Source organism: Trachinotus anak, unplaced genomic scaffold (assembly GCF_046630095.1).
Source record: "Trachinotus anak isolate AG129_WGS33_773 ecotype Australia unplaced genomic scaffold, CSIRO_AGI_Tana_v1 ptg000013l, whole genome shotgun sequence".
In the NCBI taxonomy this organism is placed as follows: Eukaryota; Metazoa; Chordata; class Actinopteri; order Carangiformes; family Carangidae; genus Trachinotus; species Trachinotus anak.
In genome coordinates this window covers 263,310-282,569 of record NW_027273864.1, presented here as the reverse complement: position 1 = coordinate 282,569, position 19,260 = coordinate 263,310, and the positions used below count along the sequence as shown (strand labels likewise).

The 19,260-nt window shown below is 41.1% G+C and overlaps 1 protein-coding gene across 4 annotated transcripts; it reads left to right on the top strand.

The window, feature by feature from the left end:
- The first annotated feature begins 2,878 nt into the window (after nt 1-2,878).
- usp48 (ubiquitin specific peptidase 48) lies at nt 2,879-18,254 on the top strand. Of its 4 annotated transcripts, none has more exons than XM_071494966.1 (28): nt 2,879-3,018; nt 3,512-3,649; nt 4,192-4,312; nt 4,485-4,626; nt 5,182-5,309; nt 5,613-5,737; nt 6,728-6,836; nt 7,488-7,621; nt 7,791-7,876; nt 8,084-8,263; nt 8,523-8,660; nt 9,436-9,585; nt 9,951-10,151; nt 10,928-11,039; nt 11,297-11,439; nt 11,996-12,070; nt 12,728-12,852; nt 13,409-13,531; nt 13,754-13,815; nt 14,073-14,183; nt 14,531-14,661; nt 14,838-14,944; nt 15,074-15,181; nt 16,057-16,245; nt 16,324-16,449; nt 16,575-16,623; nt 16,734-16,760; nt 17,511-18,254. In XM_071494966.1, the coding sequence occupies exons 2-28, from the start codon at nt 3,516-3,518 to the stop codon at nt 17,531-17,533; spliced, it is 3,159 nt and encodes a 1,052-aa protein (XP_071351067.1). In that variant the 5' UTR covers nt 2,879-3,018; nt 3,512-3,515; the 3' UTR covers nt 17,534-18,254. The 4 variants fall into 4 exon arrangements, 3 of the variants coding, with proteins under 3 accessions (XP_071351067.1, XP_071351070.1, XP_071351068.1); XM_071494969.1 differs by lacking the exon at nt 2,879-3,018 and adding an exon at nt 3,084-3,188; XM_071494967.1 differs by lacking the exon at nt 2,879-3,018 and having other exon boundaries at nt 3,373-3,649.
- Nucleotides 18,255-19,260: the final 1,006 nt, after the last annotated feature.

Sequence of the window (19,260 nt, the reverse complement as noted above, 5' to 3'; positions counted from 1 at the left end):
GCAGTCAACATATTTTAAATTTACTCTGCACATGGACACATAAGCTTCACACCAGTGAACAGCAGCCACTGAAACAGCACAATGATAACATTGCATGTGATTATCTCGAACACATACAGTCAGCATACCTGCCATAATGATTACATCATGTAATCTGCAGTTGTCCACCAGGTGGTCAATTGTTTACCATCCTTGCACATGATCTGTCATGTTCACATGCTATTCACATGTGCAGTTCCACTTTTGCTTTAACATTTTCTGACACCAGTAAAATCTTTGACAGGGGATGATGTGAAGTTTAACTGTCTCAACACTCCACTGGGTCATGCTTTACTTCTGCAGTCCATGCAGCCTGATGTTCTGCAATGCTGCAGCAAAGGACATGTCCCTCTACACATCCGACTGCTCCCCGACACATCTCTCAAATACCCTCATAAAGTTTGCAGACGACACAACCGTAGTTGGACTCATCTCAGGAGGGGATGAGTCCAACTACAGAGATGAAGTCAAAAGACTGACTGCGTGGTGTTCGGTAAACAACCTCCAACTGAACACCACAAAAACTAAAGAACTCATCTTGGACTTCAGGAAGGGCGGAGGGGACCCGGCCCCACTTTACATCCACGGGGACTGTGTGGAAAGAGTCCACACCATGAGATTCTTGGGTGTGCAGATAGCGGACGACCTCTCCTGGACTGCGAACACCTCGGCGGTGGTGAGGAAGGCCCAGCAGCGCCTCCACTTCCTGAGAGTGCTCAGGAGGAACAACCTGGAGGAGAGGCTGCTGGTGACCTTCTACAGAGCCACCATAGAGAGCATCCTGGCGTACTGCATCACAGCGTGGTACGCGGGGTGCTCAGCAGCTGACAGGAGAGCACTACAGAGGGTGGTCTGCACAGCCCAGAAGATCACTGGCTGCTCTCTGCCCAGCCTGGAGGACATTGCCAACTCTCGCTATCTGAGCAGAGCTGGAAACATCATCAAGGACCCCTCCCACCCCAGTAACCACCTGTTTGACCTGTCGGGCCGTCGGGCCGAAGGTACAGGTCACACAAAACTAGGACAAACAGACTCAGGGATAGCTTCTTCCCGAGGGCTATCACTGCAGTCAACAAGGACAAAAAGATGACCGGATGACCGGTCGATCACACTGCATAACTTCCAATTACCTGTGCAATAAAACTGGGCCTAATGTGCAATAATCGGGTTTCATTCATACCACGTGTAAATATATCTGTACATATCACTTGCCTTTTTATACCTCCTCTATTTTTTAATTCTTGTGTTCTCTTTAGGTTCTTATTTATTTTATTTAATTAGCATTGTTTGCACCAAGGGAGCAGCGCTCAAATTTCGTTGTACTATGTATAATGACAATAAAGGCGATTCTGATTCTGATCAGCAGGGTATTGAAAGCACAGCTAAGATGATTAGATATATCAGCAACTAATGCAAGACATGTCCAGTAGGCAACTGCCTCATTAGTCGTCATAATTAGATTAATATCTACACAAACTGCACATGAGGGCAGAACAGACCATATACAAAATGTTGTTAAATGCACACATCAGAAACAGGAGTTCGATATTGGGGAACATCATATGAAACAGTAGTGTATTAACAGAGCTGCCCAGCCCCTTTTTGAGACCAACTTCCTCTTTTACTTTTCTTTTTTAAATCCATTAAAAGTTAGGGAGAAAATACTTCAAAATATTAAAAATAAATACATTTTACAAAGAAGCCCTTCAATTAAAATCAACCAGGGAACCTTGGGAAACATCATATTTCAATGTACAGCCCTGCTTAATCTACAGTTTGCTTCAGTTAAGCTCCAGGCTGGATCTGTGTGTTACACCAGGAGCATCACATGTTCTTTGACTTTCATCAGCTTTGGCTTTGGCTTTCTCTAAAAATATAAACAGCTCAAACCCAACTTCCCCAATTAATCAACTGATCACTCCTCAGATGTATCTGTTGTCCCTGCTTATAAAACTGTTTATAAACTAAGGCTGAACAATATGCAAAAATAAAAAATAAAAAAACATACTGCATTTATTTTGGCAGATATTGTGATTGCAATAGCTGGAATTGTCATGTTAGCATCTAAATTTCACTGAAAAAAACAGAATAGAAGAAATGATGATTTTTGTTGGGTCTTGTACCGAACAAACATGTTCATTTTAGTTATGGAGAATATGATCTGTAGGCCGGGGAGTCTCTGTAGCACCACAATGGTTAATTGCTTTATCTATAATGCTATGTTGTGACACGTTTTACCTTTATCAAAAAAAATGCAGCTCCTGTGATCTGGATATTGCACATAACCATATTGTATACTTCTATAGTATTTTGATTCATTGTTCAGCCCCAATAGAAAGTAATAGAAAGTATTTTAAACTAGCTCCACCTCCAGCAGCTACAACAGTGCTGCTGACTCACTGATGCTTCAGTATTAATTATCCAATGATATCATATACATTGTATAATAGGCCTAATATATAGTCAGAGGACCAAACCAGTACTTTTACGTAATACTTTAACTACATTTTGCTGATACTCAAGAAGGATTTTCCATTCAGGAATTTACTTGTAATTAAGTATTTTCACATTGCTGCATTGGTACTGTTACTTAAGGATCTGAATACTTCCAGCACTGTTTTTAGACAGGTTTGGTCGTTCATACTTAAGACATACAGGTAATATTGGCAAGTAGATGAAAAGAAACAGATTTGCTGAAAACACATTTAACAAATGAGCATAATAACATATAGCTTTGAAAAGCCACTTGGGTTCCGAAGGTAGTGCCCTCATATATCATGAATAATATATCCGCTGTCCGTCCATCCCTCCAGTCACAACAAAGAGACGTCGCCTACGTCACTTGTTGACGTCGTGTTGATTTTGAGCGGAGAAATAATATATTTAAAAACTGACGCAAGGGCGCTAAATCTAAAATAAACCGTGAATAAAATGTGAAAATACATAAATATTTTGGTGAAGCAGCTGCACGCATGAAAGGTTCGACAATATTTGACCTTAACACAATAAACTCGTAACGTTAGCCTCAGGTAGCGTTAAATGGAAAGTGAAGGGAAAATGACTTGCTAACACTGCCGGTCGGGCTAGCTTCATTTTAGCTAGCTAGCTAACATTAGCACAGGGGTAGTCCTTACTTCTGACGTTACCCTGTAAATACTGTTTGTCGTAATTTATTGTATTTTATTGCTCTGCTCTATGTGTTATTGAGATGTGGTGTGATACGCTCACCTTTCAAGTTCAGTAGGATAGTGAAGGAACTACTGAGCTAATGTTAGTTGGCTAGGTTAAGTAGCATCACATAGCTAACGGGAGGTTGCTTCGTAAGAACCAAGCTATGACTCGCAGGAACTTATTTAGCTCATGTTAGCCGGCTATGTTAGCATTCGTACAAACAGTTTTCCTAACCTTGGGCCATTGCATTCTTTCTTTTTTGATTTATATACCCGACTGTGTGGTTAACGTTATATTGTAGGATTATGGCGCCCCGCATACAGCTGGAGAAAGCGGCTTGGCGCTGGGTGGAAACAGTGAAACCAGAAGAAATCAGACAGGAGCATATCGAGCTAGCATATCGCGTCAATCTCTCGGCCTGCAAGAGAGGAGCCTGCAGGTACGACGTTAACATTTCTAAACAACATGCCCGTGTTGTTCTAGCATGTGTCTGTAAAACAAATACCATTAGCATAACCTATATTTGGTCTTAAAGATGATGACTTAATGGCTAATGGCCAGCTTCGCAGAGAGATGCTAATGTGCATCAAAGGTCTGATTAGTTTCCTTGCTTGTGGACAAGTTTTCATAGCTTGCACAGCTGCTCTGTAGACTTTCTATGACGATCACGATAATCCACTCCTGTCTTCACTTGATCATGCCACAAAATAGCTCTAACATACAGGATGGTAGGCATCACAGTCAGCACTAAATCCAGCAGCTGATATGCTACTGAACCTTATCTTGCTCTGTGGCGTCTTGCTGCGTATAAACTGCACATAAACGGCTAATAAAAAGGATGTGTGTCTTTCAGAACATCATTGATTCCTAGATGGATTTTGGCATTAGTTTTGTTTCCACTTGACATGGAGGGTTGCAGTTGGATGTTACTTGTAAAGTTGGTAGTGGAGCAGTCAGGTTAATCATGACTTCCTTTTACAGGAGAAACTGCAAAGGGAATCCCAATTGTCTTGTGGGTATTGGTGAACAGGCGTGGCTGGGGGAAATAGATGAAAATGCTTTCCACAATATTGATGACCCAAATTCAGAGCGCCGAGACAAGGTATTTCTTTCATCAGCTGTATATACTGCAAATTGTTTCCTCACCTGTCATACTTTCCTCTTGTCTTATGATAACCTATCTTAGGTTATCATAAGACCAGAGCTGGAAGAACATCTGATGAGCCAGTTGATCCTATCTCTTTCTCTGTCTCTCTTTCTCTGCCCCCTTACAGAACACATTTGTTGGTCTTACCAATCTGGGTGCAACGTGTTATGTCAACACATTCCTGCAAGTGTGGTTCCACAACCTGGAGCTGCGTAGGAGCCTCTATCAGTGCCACAATTCCAGAGCACAGGAACACAACATTGAGTCTGGTACAACTGAAAACAAAACACTGAGGACACTTCTTTATGTTTGTTCATTCTCTGGTTTAAATCAGCATGTTTCAACTGGATTAAGTGTTTTCACTTTTTTGTGCATACACCTCATTTACTGCATGTACCGTAAACTAGAATATAATTTCCCAAATAAATATTAATTAGTGTTTGAATTAAAACAGCAGGTACTCTGAGAACACAGACCTCCACCAAAACAGAACAAATGTGCCAGGGGTTATAGCATCAACATCAATTTATAACAGATTTGACTATATTTATTTTGTAAACCAATAAAGCTGGGCTTGTAAATTAACAGGGGCAATAATTACTGTCTTTTTGAAAATAATAACTGTTAAGTAAACATCATCACCACGTAGCTGATCTTAAATTAAATCTCACATTATTTCCCATTGTTGTTTAAAATGATCTGACAGAGGGGAAGGCCCAATTACAGGTTGGCAAGTGTTCAAGCATGAGACATCTTTACACTGTAGACACTGTAGGTTTTTACCTTTTCATTTTCATCCTCTCAGACAGACATCTCTTTTTCAGATTACGAGCCTCAGTCCATCTGTGAGCATCTGCAGTACCTGTTTGCACTCCTGCAAAACAGCAACCGAAAATACATAGATCCTTCTGGGCTGGTTAAAGCACTGGGCCTGGACACAGGACAGCAGCAGGTAACTCCCTACATCAAACCTGGCAAATTATCGAAACTTTAATTGAGAAATACACGACTAGTTTCACTGTTTGAAAGATGATTGTGGATATTTCTTTTACTGGGGTTCCATTTTCCTGGCTTTACCTCATGTATCTGTAGAGCTGTATATCATATCAACTCAGTATGTAAATAGTCAAAAATAATACCCATCAGAAGTTCCCAGAAGTCAAAGTAATGCCTTGAAATGTGACCAACTTTTCAGTGAGGTTAGTGGAGAGTTAGTTTCTTTACAGGCCACTGAATTCAAGTCTCTAATTTTCAGGATGCCCAGGAGTTTTCAAAGCTTTTCCTGTCTTTATTGGAGGACACGCTGTCCAAGCAAAAGAATCCCAACCTGCAGAACGTCATCCAGAGGCAGTTCTGTGGACAGTTCTCCTATGTTACTGTGTAAGACCACTGAACACTCAAGTCATTACACAAGTCGTTAACTGTTCTATCATTAGGAGGGTTAGTTTTTTTTCAGTGAAGTCCCATTTACTCTGACTCTGCGGTAGATACGGTTATTTATCGGCTATAGCTTCGATCAGCAATGATGTAAACACAAGACCCAGGTGAATACGCTAATTTTCACCCCTTTTCCGTCTTTCAGAGCTCAGACACTGTAAACACACCTCTCACCTGCCCAGCACGGTGCTGTTACACCAGAAACACCGCAGCCACACTGTGCTGGGGGATGAAAGTGTGAGCTGTAGCCCTGAAATAAGTTTTTAAAAAACCAATCACCAGCTGAGGCTCTGACACTGACAGGAGCACCAACCCGGAGATGAGATGCACCAGATCAGTTCTACCAGGCTGTACAGCCGCTAACAGCTCAACTCTTTCTCCCCTGTTTGTGTGCTCTGTAACTGCATGAGATAACATATAGCACCCTGCAGTTGTGTGTGGAAGGCAAATTTGGATAGCTGTGTAAAAGTTGTCATGTTTTTACACATTTTCATACATTGGTAAAATCACCTTTTTTAGAGAGTTTACCAATGTCTAAAAAAACTGCTTATGCTGGCTAGTTTTGGAGTATCAGAGATAAGTAGTGTTCTTCTTTCCTAAGGAAATGTTTTAAAAGTCATGCTGTATCAGAAGTGATGCCAGTCATAGGATTAACTACCATTTATTGCACAGTCCTGAGGGAGACGGAAGCCTTGCTGTTGTCAAGTTAATGGAGTGAGGTAGTTACCAGGCATTTTTATAAGGCTTGGTTTAATAAATGTAAAGGTAATTGTTTTATTAGTCATCATTTGGACCAGAATCATGCAGCAGCACACGGTTATGTTTTTTGCTGACTAGGTTTTTATAAGAAGAGTGGACACATTTTAGTGTTAAGCCACAAAAAAAGGTGTTTCCTGTTGTGTGGTGAACCAGTTGTCTTGGTCTGTTCTCCAGCTGTAACCAGTGTGGACGATCATCTGCTCTGCCTTCCCGATTCTACGAGCTGGAGCTGAACATCCAGGGCCACAAGAACCTCACTGAGTGCGTCACAGAGTTCCTGAAGGTAACTTTGATGTCTACTACTGTAAACCATACTTGGGATGTGTATGTTGTGAAATGTGGAGTGTGACAACAAAACAAAGGAGAAAGTAGAACTCATGCCAGTGTCTCTGTAGGAACTGGCCTTATATTGATGTAAAATAGTTGATATGAACAACAGAGTTTTTTTGTTTTTTTTTGCTAAAGTTTTCTATAAGCAGAGCTGCACAATTAATAGAAATACATTTGTGATCTCACTTCAGGCGTGTCATGTTTATGTGACAACAGTTCTGCCATGTTTACAGTAGTGAGTAGAAGCATTGCATTAAAACAAACACACCTAATTTCTCTCACAGGAAGAGAGGGACAGGACACTGATGTAAACAAACCTGCAGTGGTGAAAGGAAGTGATTTTCAGAAAAAACAAGAATTTGCAGATATGTTGAGGAAGAGCGAATAAATTTATACTGTCTGTCCCCAGCTCTGACAACAACAATCTTAACATGTTGTGTTACCTGCTCTGACGTTATACACTAATGTTAAATGTCAAGCAGCAGTCAAGACAGAAATGGGGAAAAATGTATCATCTAAGATTTGCTTGTCTGTGTCTGTATGTGTCACAGTTTAATTACTGCTTTTGTCTTGACGTGTATTTATGTGTGTCTCTACCGTGCAGGAGGAGAAGTTGGATGGGGAGAACCGCTACTTCTGTGAGAGCTGTCAGAGTAAACAGAGTGCCACCCGAAGGATAAAACTGCACAGCCTTCCCCCAACCCTCAACCTGCAGCTCATGCGCTTTGTCTTTGATAGGTCAGGCATCATTTTATAGTGCACTGTGTAAAAACACACAGCATTAACAAAATGCTAAATGCTAAAAAAAAACCAGTTTATTTTGCTGGTTTTAGTTCATGTACTACATTATCTACTGATGACACAGTGTGTACAGAGGCTTTATAAACTGTTTTGTCATATTCTTCAGACAAACAGGCCACAAGAAGAAGCTGAACACTTTCATCAGTTTTCCAGAACAGCTGGACATGGGACCTTTCCTGGAAGGAAAATCAGGTATTAGCAATGTGAATCTCTGTGACTCACATACACAGAAGACACAAAATACATACATTCCTCTTCTCTTAATTCAAAAAACTAAACATTCTATTCAGAAAGTAAGTAGTAAAATTTTCAGTGGTCCTCAGTATAAAATCTGACATTTTCTGTTTGATGCCTCTTTAAAAAGTAAATGTGCTGATACTGATGTTTCTGTTTCTCCAGACCAGAAGTGTGTTTATGAACTGAGTGCGGTGTTAATCCATCGGGGAATCAGCGCCTACTCAGGCCACTACATCGCCCATGTGAAGGATGCTCGCACCGGAGACTGGTACAAATTCAACGATGAGGAAATCGAGAAGATGGAAGGCAAGAAGCTGCAGCTTGGCATTGAGGAGGACATTGGTGAGTGGTTTTAAAGATGAACTGAACAGCTCCTCCTTCCTAAAATCCACGGATACCTTTATGCTGTAGGCACTAGTCTTATTGTTATCTAGTACAGTTTGTAATGGAAAATAATTTTCTTTTTTGGAGGACAACTGAAATGTTCAGCTGCAGCAAATAAGATGATGATTGTGCTTTAGTAAAAGACCTGGGAGTTTCTGTAAATGTACACACTTTCTCAAAGTTGTCGCTCCTCTTCTTCCTTTGTCTTGGTCGCTAGCTGAGACAGTGAAGTCCCAGACACGGAAGCCAAAGTGCAGTAAAGGCTACCACTGCTCCAGAAACGCCTACATGCTGGTGTATAAGGTCCAAGAAGAGGAGAGCTCAGATCCCTCCAGGACCAACGTTGAGGTGCCGGGTGAGTAGTGGAAGTTCAACTACTCTCACATTTCTCATGTTGTGTGTCATTACACCTTGACCCAAACAATTCGTCTATGTTTGCATCAGGGATCAAGGAAAAATAAAATACAACTTACTGTGAGGTATGGGCTGTACGGGCCAAAAAAAAAAAGTTTTTTAATCATGCTTGGGCCCTATTCTTGATTTTATGTGATTTTTTTTTTTGTTACCTACAAGACTAAACCCTGTTTAATAAAACATCCTATATATTTGTTACTAGTGTGCAATACAGTTAAGCAAGAATAACAAAAGACCTGAACCAATTGCAAAACTGTCATCTTTAAAAATACAGATTACCCCATACAGTTACAGATAGTGTTTGTCCATCTTAATAGTCAGGTTGGGACAGTCGGAACAAAGTAGAATCTTTGTGCTTTTCATACCTTGTTACCAAACACAAACCAAGAGCATAGATCAGTGAGCAGAAGACAATGCAACCATTAAATTCACATGAAATAGTGAGAGGCAGAAAACCACCTGAAGTTGGTGGCACCTGGAGTCACAGCTGTGCCACAAACAAAATTATACGAGACTGTCGTGACTCACCACAGCTGATGTAGCCAGCTATCATCTGTCCCACTTTTTGTGTAAATCGTAATAACTTGATTTTTATGGTGGAGTCATTTTACACATCATCCAAAAGCATGATTATTTTCGAGCCCTCCCCACCATCGGGTCCATGTTCCCCTTGTCTAATGGTTTCTTTCATCTCTGTCCTGGCTCCTTCCCTCCAGCCTTTCTTCAGAGGCTGGTGGACCAAGACAACCATAAATTTGAGGAGTGGTGCAGTGAAATGGCAGACATGAGAAAACAGAGCGTGGATAAGGGCAAGGCCAAACATGAGGAGGTGAAGGAACTCTACGAGCTTTTACCCACAAAAGACGGTCAGTAAAAAAATGTCCTGATCACCCACCGTCTGAACACAAACACTAAAGACAAGTACAGAAAGTGTATTAAGGGGACAGTCAAAGTAATGGGGGTTATTGATTAACTTGTACTACAGTTCACTTGCCTGTAGTAATACTGATAGTTCTCCAAAGTGCTACAGAACCAGGATTATTTGTGAATTTTGAAATACAAATATTGTGTCTCTATGATAATAACAGTTTCCAGTTAGTTTGAAATGTGTAGTTGTGTTTGATTCCATGCAGCTTCCACACTTAACGTGCATTTTACAGTTTTTAGTCACAGGGGAAGCCTTGAGTGAAGGAATCACAGTCAGAGGTCTTGTGTCTCTCTGTTTCCTCAGGAGAGCCGTATGAGTTCATCCCCCTGGACTGGCTGAAGAAGTGGCTGGATGACTCCACTGCCACCAAAGAAATCGACAACTCCCTCTTCCTGTGTTCTCACGGCAAACTACACCCAGACAAGGTGGGAGAGTCCAAGAGGGTCTCCCTGCAAGCTGCTCAACTCCTCTACGAGCGCTATGGTGGAGGACCAAGACTGGACGGTAAGTTTAAGCAGGGTGTGGTCTCTTCCCAGATTGTGGGCTTCTGTAAAACTGAGTATCAGTGCTTCTAATTCAATAGGTACACGAAAGTAAGTAATACAGTAATCAGTTTACTATTCTGTTTTTAATTCTGAAAATCATCATGTAATCAACTTTTCATAGCTTTAAACACTCAGGTGCTTGGTCAGTGTTAATCCAGCTGGGAATAAAAGACTGGCCTTTCAGGACACAGAAAAAATGAAGCATAGTGAGACAGTCTGCTGGTCGCCACTTTATGACGTTGGTTAAGTCTCGGCATGAAAAAAATTGTTGCCCACAGAAGATGATGTCGGATTCACAGTCTGTGCCCTCAGATTTATAAACAGTGACCTCGGAACCATGCACAGTAAATACAGCATTACACAATGAAAGCAAACCCTGGCATGTGCTCACTGTACATTGTGCAGGTGCTGCTCTTTCCAGGTGGTGTAGTTACAACTTTTTTTTCATGTCAAGTAACATGTAGAAAAGCAATATTTGAAGCTGTCTTGAAATCCACTAGTCCAAACCACTTCACAGTCAACATTCCACTTCCTCTTGTCCTCAGAAATACAGAAATACACCCAACTAGTTTGAAGTCGAGATGAGCAGCTGAGGAGAAAATTCACAGACAGATAGTTATTTATAGTTGGATACACTTGGATGCAGTCAGATGGGAAACTGTCTCTACTATCTGTAATCATAACTGATCCTAAAACCACAATGTTTACATATGACAGTTGTGTGTGTTTGTTCAGACTCCTCTCTTTGTAGAGAGTGTGTTAGCCAGCGATGCAGAGTGCTGCGGCTGAAGAACCAGCTCAATGAAGACTACAAGGAGGTCTCCAACCTGGTCAAACGCACACTCAGGTATCTACACTCAGGATACATGTTGGGCTCGTGGATTGTGGTGTTGTGCATAAAGTCAAGTGTAGATCAAATGATATTTGAATGATTCCACTGTCTTGTGTTTATGCTGCTGCCAATAGTGATTCATGACACAGCAGAGAAATAGTTGATTAATGTGAATTATGGCTATTTCAGGACCAATTTGACTCCTCAAGGGAGTGATACAGAGTTGCAATGTTATGTAATCATGTGTATTTATCACTGTGTGCGCGTCTCAGCGGTGAGGGCTACTGGGTGGGCAAAGCTTCTCTGCGTAGCTGGAGGCAGTTGGCTTTGGAACAGCTGGAGGAAGACGAACATGAAACCAAACACAGCAATGGTCAGACCAACGGACAGGGACCACACATCAACAACAGCAAAGGTGGGGGGAGTGGGATGTGGTTTGGTTTCTCTCTGTGTCTGTTCATCCATGGTGGCTCCTGTGGTTCTGATCTGACCACAAATTTTTGTCGCATTGTTTACAAGAGATATACTGCTTGTTGTTGCATTGTTGTAAATTTAATAAACTTGTCTGTAGGAAGGTTTGTCAGAAAAACTAGAAATGTACGATGGGCAGATGTCAAATAGTTGGATAAATAATTACATAATCGACCAATTATACTTTATGATCTTAAAAAAATCACTAGATTCATTGATTAGCCATTGAGACCTGCGATAGGCTGGTACAGCATCTACAGCCAGTATCATTCAGCAGGAGTTTTGAAGTCAGGATGATGGTGTTGATTTGTGCGTACATGATGTATCAGCAGGATTTTATACACTGCTGCCACATAATTGGCTGATTAGATAGTTGCATGAATAAGCAGGTGTACAGGGGTTCCTAATAAAGTGCTCACTGAGTGTATGAATGTCTTGTATTTTAGTATTAAAAATTTACTGAACAGCTCTTGTGCATTAACGTTCTTGTTTGATTGTAGAGTTTGGCCCAGAGCTCTCTGAGGGCAACGAGGACGAGATGAAGACTTTCAATGAAGACATTGTCTGCAGTCATGGTACTTCCCCTTCATCTACAGTGATCTTAGCAAAACCTTTAACAATGCAGGGTTCCAACAGGTCCTTAAAATCCTTCAACATTTCTGAATTAGACAAAAAAAGGTCTGAAAAGTTTTTGAAAATAGACAGCTCATTAAAAGTGCTTGGATTCATATATTTTGTGCTAAAATAGAAATTACTTTGATAATGTTAGTAAAAAGGACGGTGTCTCCGGCTGCCTCTTAGCTCTTCAACTTGTAATAATCATCTGTCACTATTGCTCAAGTTCCAGAAGATGTTGTTTTGCTGTGCTGTGTTAAAGATGACAAGAGACCACACAGTCTGCATCACTGTGACACAGCACAGAGCAGAAGTGTTCACAACAGTCAAACCTCTCTCTCTTTTTAATTTTTCTCTGAACTTCTGTAAAGCTGCTAGTTCTCCTCATAAAAATTCTTTGTGTGGGATCAATGATTAACCTTTATCCATGAATTTGGCCTGGAAGTCCTTAAAAAAATCTTTGAATTTGTTGTTTAAGAAGGTGTGGGAACCCAGACAATGAGATTGTGCAATCTTTAAACATAAAATGTCAACTGTTACCATTTCTATTACACAGGCACCCATATTTAATTTTTGATAGGCTGGCTCTGAAATATGTTTGTCTGTTCCTGCTGCAGGGGGTCTGAGTATTCTGGAGACTGAACGGAAGCTGGTGTCTTCTGAAGTCTGGACCAAGCTGAGGGCATACTTCTCCAAAGCCCCAGAATTCACCCAGAACCAAGAGCCCTGTCAGCAGTGTCTGGTGAGTGGACACAGACAAACCATCCAGTCGTTCAGGAAACTGATCCCTCACTCTCATCTTTAATTTTTTTATTTAAATTTTAATGATGCACAGTACTGCCGTCCCTGCTGTGGGTGTCTCAGGTGTAGCTGAGTTATAGCTCAGACCATCACAACAGTAGACCATAGTGACTGTTTTTAGATTCTTGCTTCACTGTGTGATGCAGAGTTTGTGTGATGACTCTGACCAGGGACATGGCTTCATTAGGTGTGTGTTACTGAAAATCTCTGAGACTCTTAAAACTGTTTTAACAATCTCCACCTGCAGGGGAAAGCAAACTGACCAATCACAGTTCTTCTGGTATCTCTATCACCAAAAGTGTACTCACAGCTACAACTGCTATTTAGGCTCTGTTGCGACTCTCTATAGCCAGTAAAATGGAAGTATAAAGGGAAGCTGTAGTCATACAGCAGACAGAAACAGTAATGAGTCCTGACGTCCACAGATGGTGGATATGTGGACATACAGTGAATCACTGGGGAAGATGTTGGATAAAAACTTGTTCTTGTGTTTCCAGACGTTAGAGCAGGAGGAGAAGGACAATGAGGCCGTCAGTAAAATGATGGCCCTGGACCAGAAGAACCAGCTGCTCAACCTCTTCCATGAGAAGAATCGACCGACACTCACCAAGTGGCCTCAGGTAGACGTGTGTGTGTGTGTGTGTGTGTGTGTGGGTGTGTGTGTGTGTGTGTGGGTGTGGGTGTGGGTGTGGGTGTGGGTGTGGGTGTGGGTGTGTGTGTGGGTCGGTGTGGGTCGGTGTGTGTGTGTGTGAGAGAGTGAGTCTTATACAGTGTCATGACAGATAATAACACACTCTGATTCTGGGTGAATACAGTTAATCTTCTCTGGTTTATCTCTCCAGGGCACAGACGTACTTTACATAGTTCCTCTGTTTTTTGTGGATGAGTGGAGAAAATTCATCAGGTAGGTTTGTTTCAACAGTAAAATGAACAAACCGATGTTACTGTGTTTGTTTTCATGTTGTGACTGTATGCACTGGAGAAACAGGGGTAGTAAAAGTTTGGCCTAAATATCAGATGTGTGTCATTGACCAAACCTGAAGTTGATGTAGTTTGCAGGAAGGTTGAGCTTTGTATTTTTAAGTTGGTCAGTCCCTAACCATGTTAAACATGACTGTCACTGAAATTGTGTGTTTTTTCCCATCTCTTATTGTTTCCCAGGAGGCCGACAAAATCCTCTCCAGTGTCTAATGTGGGCAACACTCTGCTGCTCTGCCCCCATGGAGGCTTCATGTTCACCTATGACTCCCTGATCAGTGGAGACGCACAACAGTGAGTTCTGCTTATTCAAAAGAGCCCTGTGGAGTTTACCTGTAAACAGAATGTGTACCCAGTCACTTTGCAAATTTATTTTAATACTATGTTTATCACATCAATGTGCGTTAGCTTGATCACTGGAACAGTGTCAAACCATAGGCTGTAATATGTAGCGTGTCACACACACATGCACATTGTGTGTATGTGTGAGATAAACAAATCAGGGACCCACTCATGGTGTTACTAGAGGTCAAAACTCCACAGGGAGCCTTTAACTGACCATTAGTAAAATGAATATATGTGAGGACCTGACCTGAGGTGTTACTGCTGTGGTCTCATGTTGTGCCGTTTGTCCTGCACAGTATAGCTCTGCTCTGGCCCAATGAATGGGAAGTGATCAGCAGACTCTTCATCGTGGACCAGCCAATCTCCATCCACTGCTTCAAACAAACCACACCCAGTGGTCCCACCACCCAGTACACCACTCAGCCTGGTAGGACTGCAGAGTGATCAAAATGGTTCACCACTTTGTAAAACTCCTACAGTTTGATGCTCCACATGTTGGGCAGAGTGTTGCAGGGTGTTGCAAAGTGTTGCGTTGACCTGTTTTGTCTTCATAAAGGCCTTGATTGATTTGATGATGAGGTGGGTGTGTGTTTATGTGTTCAGATCTGTGTTGGGAGTGCAGAGAGAGCTTCCTCTTCCAGCAGCAGAGGGACCTCAGAGAGTACACCCAAGCAACCATCTATATCCGCAAAGTCATTGAAGACCAGAGGGTATGACAGAAAGGGCATCTTAGGTTGACCAAACAGTGACAAGTGTGTTTTGTGACATCATGTCTAAAATCAGGTCCACAGATTTTGGTGCAGGCTGTGACCTTGTGTTTTCATGCTGTCTCTGCACAGATGATAAAGGAGGCAGCTCCAGAGATGAACGCCAGCAGCTCCGAGGCAGAGGAGGAGAAAGAAGAACATCCAAAGGTGGATGGAGAGAAAGACCCAGACTTCAGTCAGGTCAGCTCAACATGCTACAGCAGTAAACCGAAGGGTGTCACCTCACCCACACCATCCACTGACTGCAGCACTCCAACGAGTAGTTAAAGCAGCCAAATACTGTGTAGAGAAAATCAGACCCGGACTCTCAGCACTGTCCAGGGGTCATCATCATAGGACTGGTTGTGTTCTCCTTTTTCTCTTCTGGTTAATTTTCATTGTTTACATTATTGTTTAGAAGCACATGGAGTTAAACAACCTAAAGCAACACTGAAGCGCCCTCTGCAGCCACAACTGGTCATTACAGGATGCTGGAGCATTAAATTCTGTTGGGCACTGGAAGCAAACAGCTTATGTACAGGAGGAAAAGCCTGTCAGTCGCTCAGGCAACAAACACAAAATTCATTAAAGGTGTGATTAACGAAGCATAGAATTGGCAAACTAGCTTCCTACAGCTAGCTGGAAACCCATAGTTGGTTGTGTGTGACGTAGCGCCCTGAAGCATTAAGCACTTCTCGCAGAATATCGTACCCATCCAACCCAAGTTACATAGTGAAAGAAGACAAGAGGTGCCATTCTCCCTATTACAAGTCAAAATGATTTTGAAGCTGCTATTTTCAGGTTTTCAATTTAATCCTTTCACTGCAGCCATTGTTTTTTCTCACTCGCCAAACTAGACTCCTTTGGTTAAAAACAAAAACAATGAATAGTAAAAGTACCAAGAAACAGTAAAAGCAGTAGAACTAACAAAAATGGCAGCAGACCAAAATTATCTTGATGTTCAATTGTTATTGTTTTATCTGTAACTTGACAATTTTTGTGTTGTCACGGATGAGGAACATAGGTATCATGTGTTGTCAGCCACAGTAGATAATAATCATTTTACTTTCTTTCAGTCACAAGACGGTGCGAAGCGTCTGAAGCTGTGTGACAGCAGCGCAGCAGCAGCAGCAGCAGCTGCCGGTCCTGTGACCAATGTGACCAAACTGGGTGGAATCAGGAGAAGCACCCGGCACAGGAAGCTCAGAGGAGAGAAAGCACTCATCGTTTCAGCTAATCAGACACTGAAAGAGCTGAAAATACAGGTCAGGGCTCCAAGTGACTGCACAAAAGGGTTCATCTGTTTACACCAAACTGACTTTACTGTGTCTGTGACCCCATAGATTATGCACGCCTTCTCTGTGGCTCCATTTGACCAGAACCTCTCCATCGATGGAAAGAGTCTGACAGACGACTCAGCCACACTGGGCAGCCTGGGTGTCATTCCAGAGAGCATCATCTGTCTAAAGGTACATCCAGCTGTGACTTCCTGGTGGCTGGACCTTTACATGGAAATCTTAACCACAGCAGCTTTGATCTGGTAATTAGAGGTATTTTTCTTATCCAAAACGTTCATTGCATTGTTTCCTGGCAGGCTGATGAGCCAATAGCAGACTATGCTGCAATGGATGATGTCTATCAGGGTAAGTGGTGTCATCTTCACCTCCACTACGGCAGTCACATTCACCTTGGTTTAAAAAAGACAAATTATGATCATGCTGTACTAATATGGAGTCAATACTGTCATTCACAGTGAGGATGCCTGAAGAGGGATTTAAAGGTGAGCATACTTTCCTTTTTTCTTCATGTAGGAAGTCATTTTCTCTCAACATGAAGCTGAGAGTGACAACCCTGATAATCAGACTGAGCTCACTTCGTTGTGTACTTCATCAGTTCTTTATCAGATAATTTCATGATTCAGATGATTGTTTTGTTAATTGTCTCATGTAAGGGGCGGGCAACTCCTTTCTCTTTGTTTTGTTATTGTTTTTTTGGTGTTTTATGTGGTGGCCCTGAGAGCTCAGCACACTGCAACTTAAGAAAACACACACAGAAATTCGGAAAACATTTTTTGACAGCATGTGCCGCAAATACTTACAACACAACCAAGTACACAAACGTGCTGCAATTAGCACGGACGACAACAGAAGTGTTTCCTGGAGACAAAAAAAAGTGAAGATCCCGGCTGGATGCACTTACATGGATGTATGATAAGACATCCATGCTCACTTATTGTTCAATGCTTTTAATTTCAGAAGTCACAAATCATTGAACAAGTGTGTTGCAGCCAGGTTCATCTCTTTTTTTGTGTTCCCTAGAAACACTTCTGTTCTCGTCTGTGCTATTTGCAGCATGTTTGTGTACTTGGTTGTGTTGTGTGTATTTACAGAGCTTGTGTTGTCAAATTGATGAGGATGTTTTCTGAATTTCTTTGTGTTTTGTCTGTGTTTTCTTAAATTGCAGCGCATTGAACTTTCAGGGCCATCGTGGATTTAGTTTTGAGTCTAATAGTTTGTGTTTCTCTCTGCAGGCACTGGGCTTCTCGGGCACTGAGGAAAGCTGTGCTGCAGCTATGCTTGAATTGGTCAGATGACAGATAGAAATTTTAAAAAAAGCTTGAATTTGTCAAGTGTCCATATATAAATAAGTGCTTTAATTTGGTTTTTTTTACATTTTGAGTAGGCTGTCTTTAATAAAACTGTGACTATGTTGCAAAGCCGCTGTTTTTCTCGACATAAGGTTAGCTGGCCTTTGATATTTAAAGTTCCTAATCACTCTGAAGGACTGTGGTAGTGCTTCTGCCTGACTAATAGAAACACAAGGAAGCTAAGTGGATATATTGTATGCTGAGGCTTGTCTTCAGTTAAATTCTACTGTTACTTATGAAAATGGGCTTTGTTTTTGACTATTTTAAATTATGGCAGAAGAAAAATTAAAGAAATTGTTCTCTCTTTCCATCATGTGGAAGCTTGTGTTCTCACTGCACAGTTTTTCAGGTTTGTCAAAAGAATGCACGAGTAACTGTTAGGTATTACAAATATAACTGCTCTTTAATGTTAGAACATTTATTACCTCTACAGCAAATCTATATCCATAATACTCCATGTGGCATTTAGAGATACATAGCTACACGGTATGTATACAGGCTGATTCCTGCAGAAGATTCAGCAGTGCAAACCTTATGAGTTGGAAGTGAGAAACAGAATGCAAGCAGTGTAATGTCCTGTTCTTTTCACAGTTATTTCTTATGAACAATAAAGTTATTTTCAAATCACTCTGTCCTTATGTGTGTCATTTATAGATTAAACAAATTGTCATTTGAAGTGGAATTACGATTGTTTCAGTCATGTGATCGCAACATCAACATCTACCAAAGATTAGTTGTTTCGTTTTAAGTGTAACAGGCTCTTTTTTCCATTGTTAATTAATTTCTGTATATTAAATTGTCTACCTAAAGTACTAAAAAGGTAGTTTTGATGGAATCAAAACAAAAACATAAACAACAGGAAAAGAAACGACTGTTGTGCTTTTGTAACTCATTACCTGGTAACATCTGCTGTCTCTTTTGATTTTTGCCTTGGAAATAAATATTTTAAATTAAAATTTGTTGTAACATTGTCGATAGGACATCCTACTCTGAGAACATTAGTGACAACACTCATTGGCTCATAATCATCATCTCTGCAAGCCAAGGCTTGAGCCAGATACACATTTTAATGTCTTTATTATTGACGTTTATATTTATTTATATTATTTATTTTTGGGGCATTTAATACACAGACGCAAGATGACAGAAAATTAAGGAAAGAGGCTCCCCAGCCTCACACCAACACTGCACCTCATGGTGGTATAAATGAACCCCCATGTAGTAGAGGTGCTCCATCGTAGTCAAATATATACTTCACTGTTGACTTGAGGATGACAAGACACATCTTTGGGTAAACACTATCATTTGCTGTGCTGTTTTGAATATGTAAAAAAAAAAAAGAAAATTGTCATAAGACAACCTACAGCAAAAATATTTAGTTTTTGTTTTGTTTTTTGTTATTTTTGTTTGTTTTTGTGTTTTTTACATTGCATAATTACCATTAGCTGTTGTGTTATTGTAAACTTCTTAATTCATTTTCCTCGTAGCGGAAGCTGCTAAGTTAGCGCTCCACGTAGCTTCATTGCTAACAACTTGTTGGTTGAACCCAGCAGGCATCGCTTGAATAAAGTGGAAAAAGATTGCGTACTTTCCCTAATGTGTCCAGAATTAATTACTGTGATAGTTTTACTGT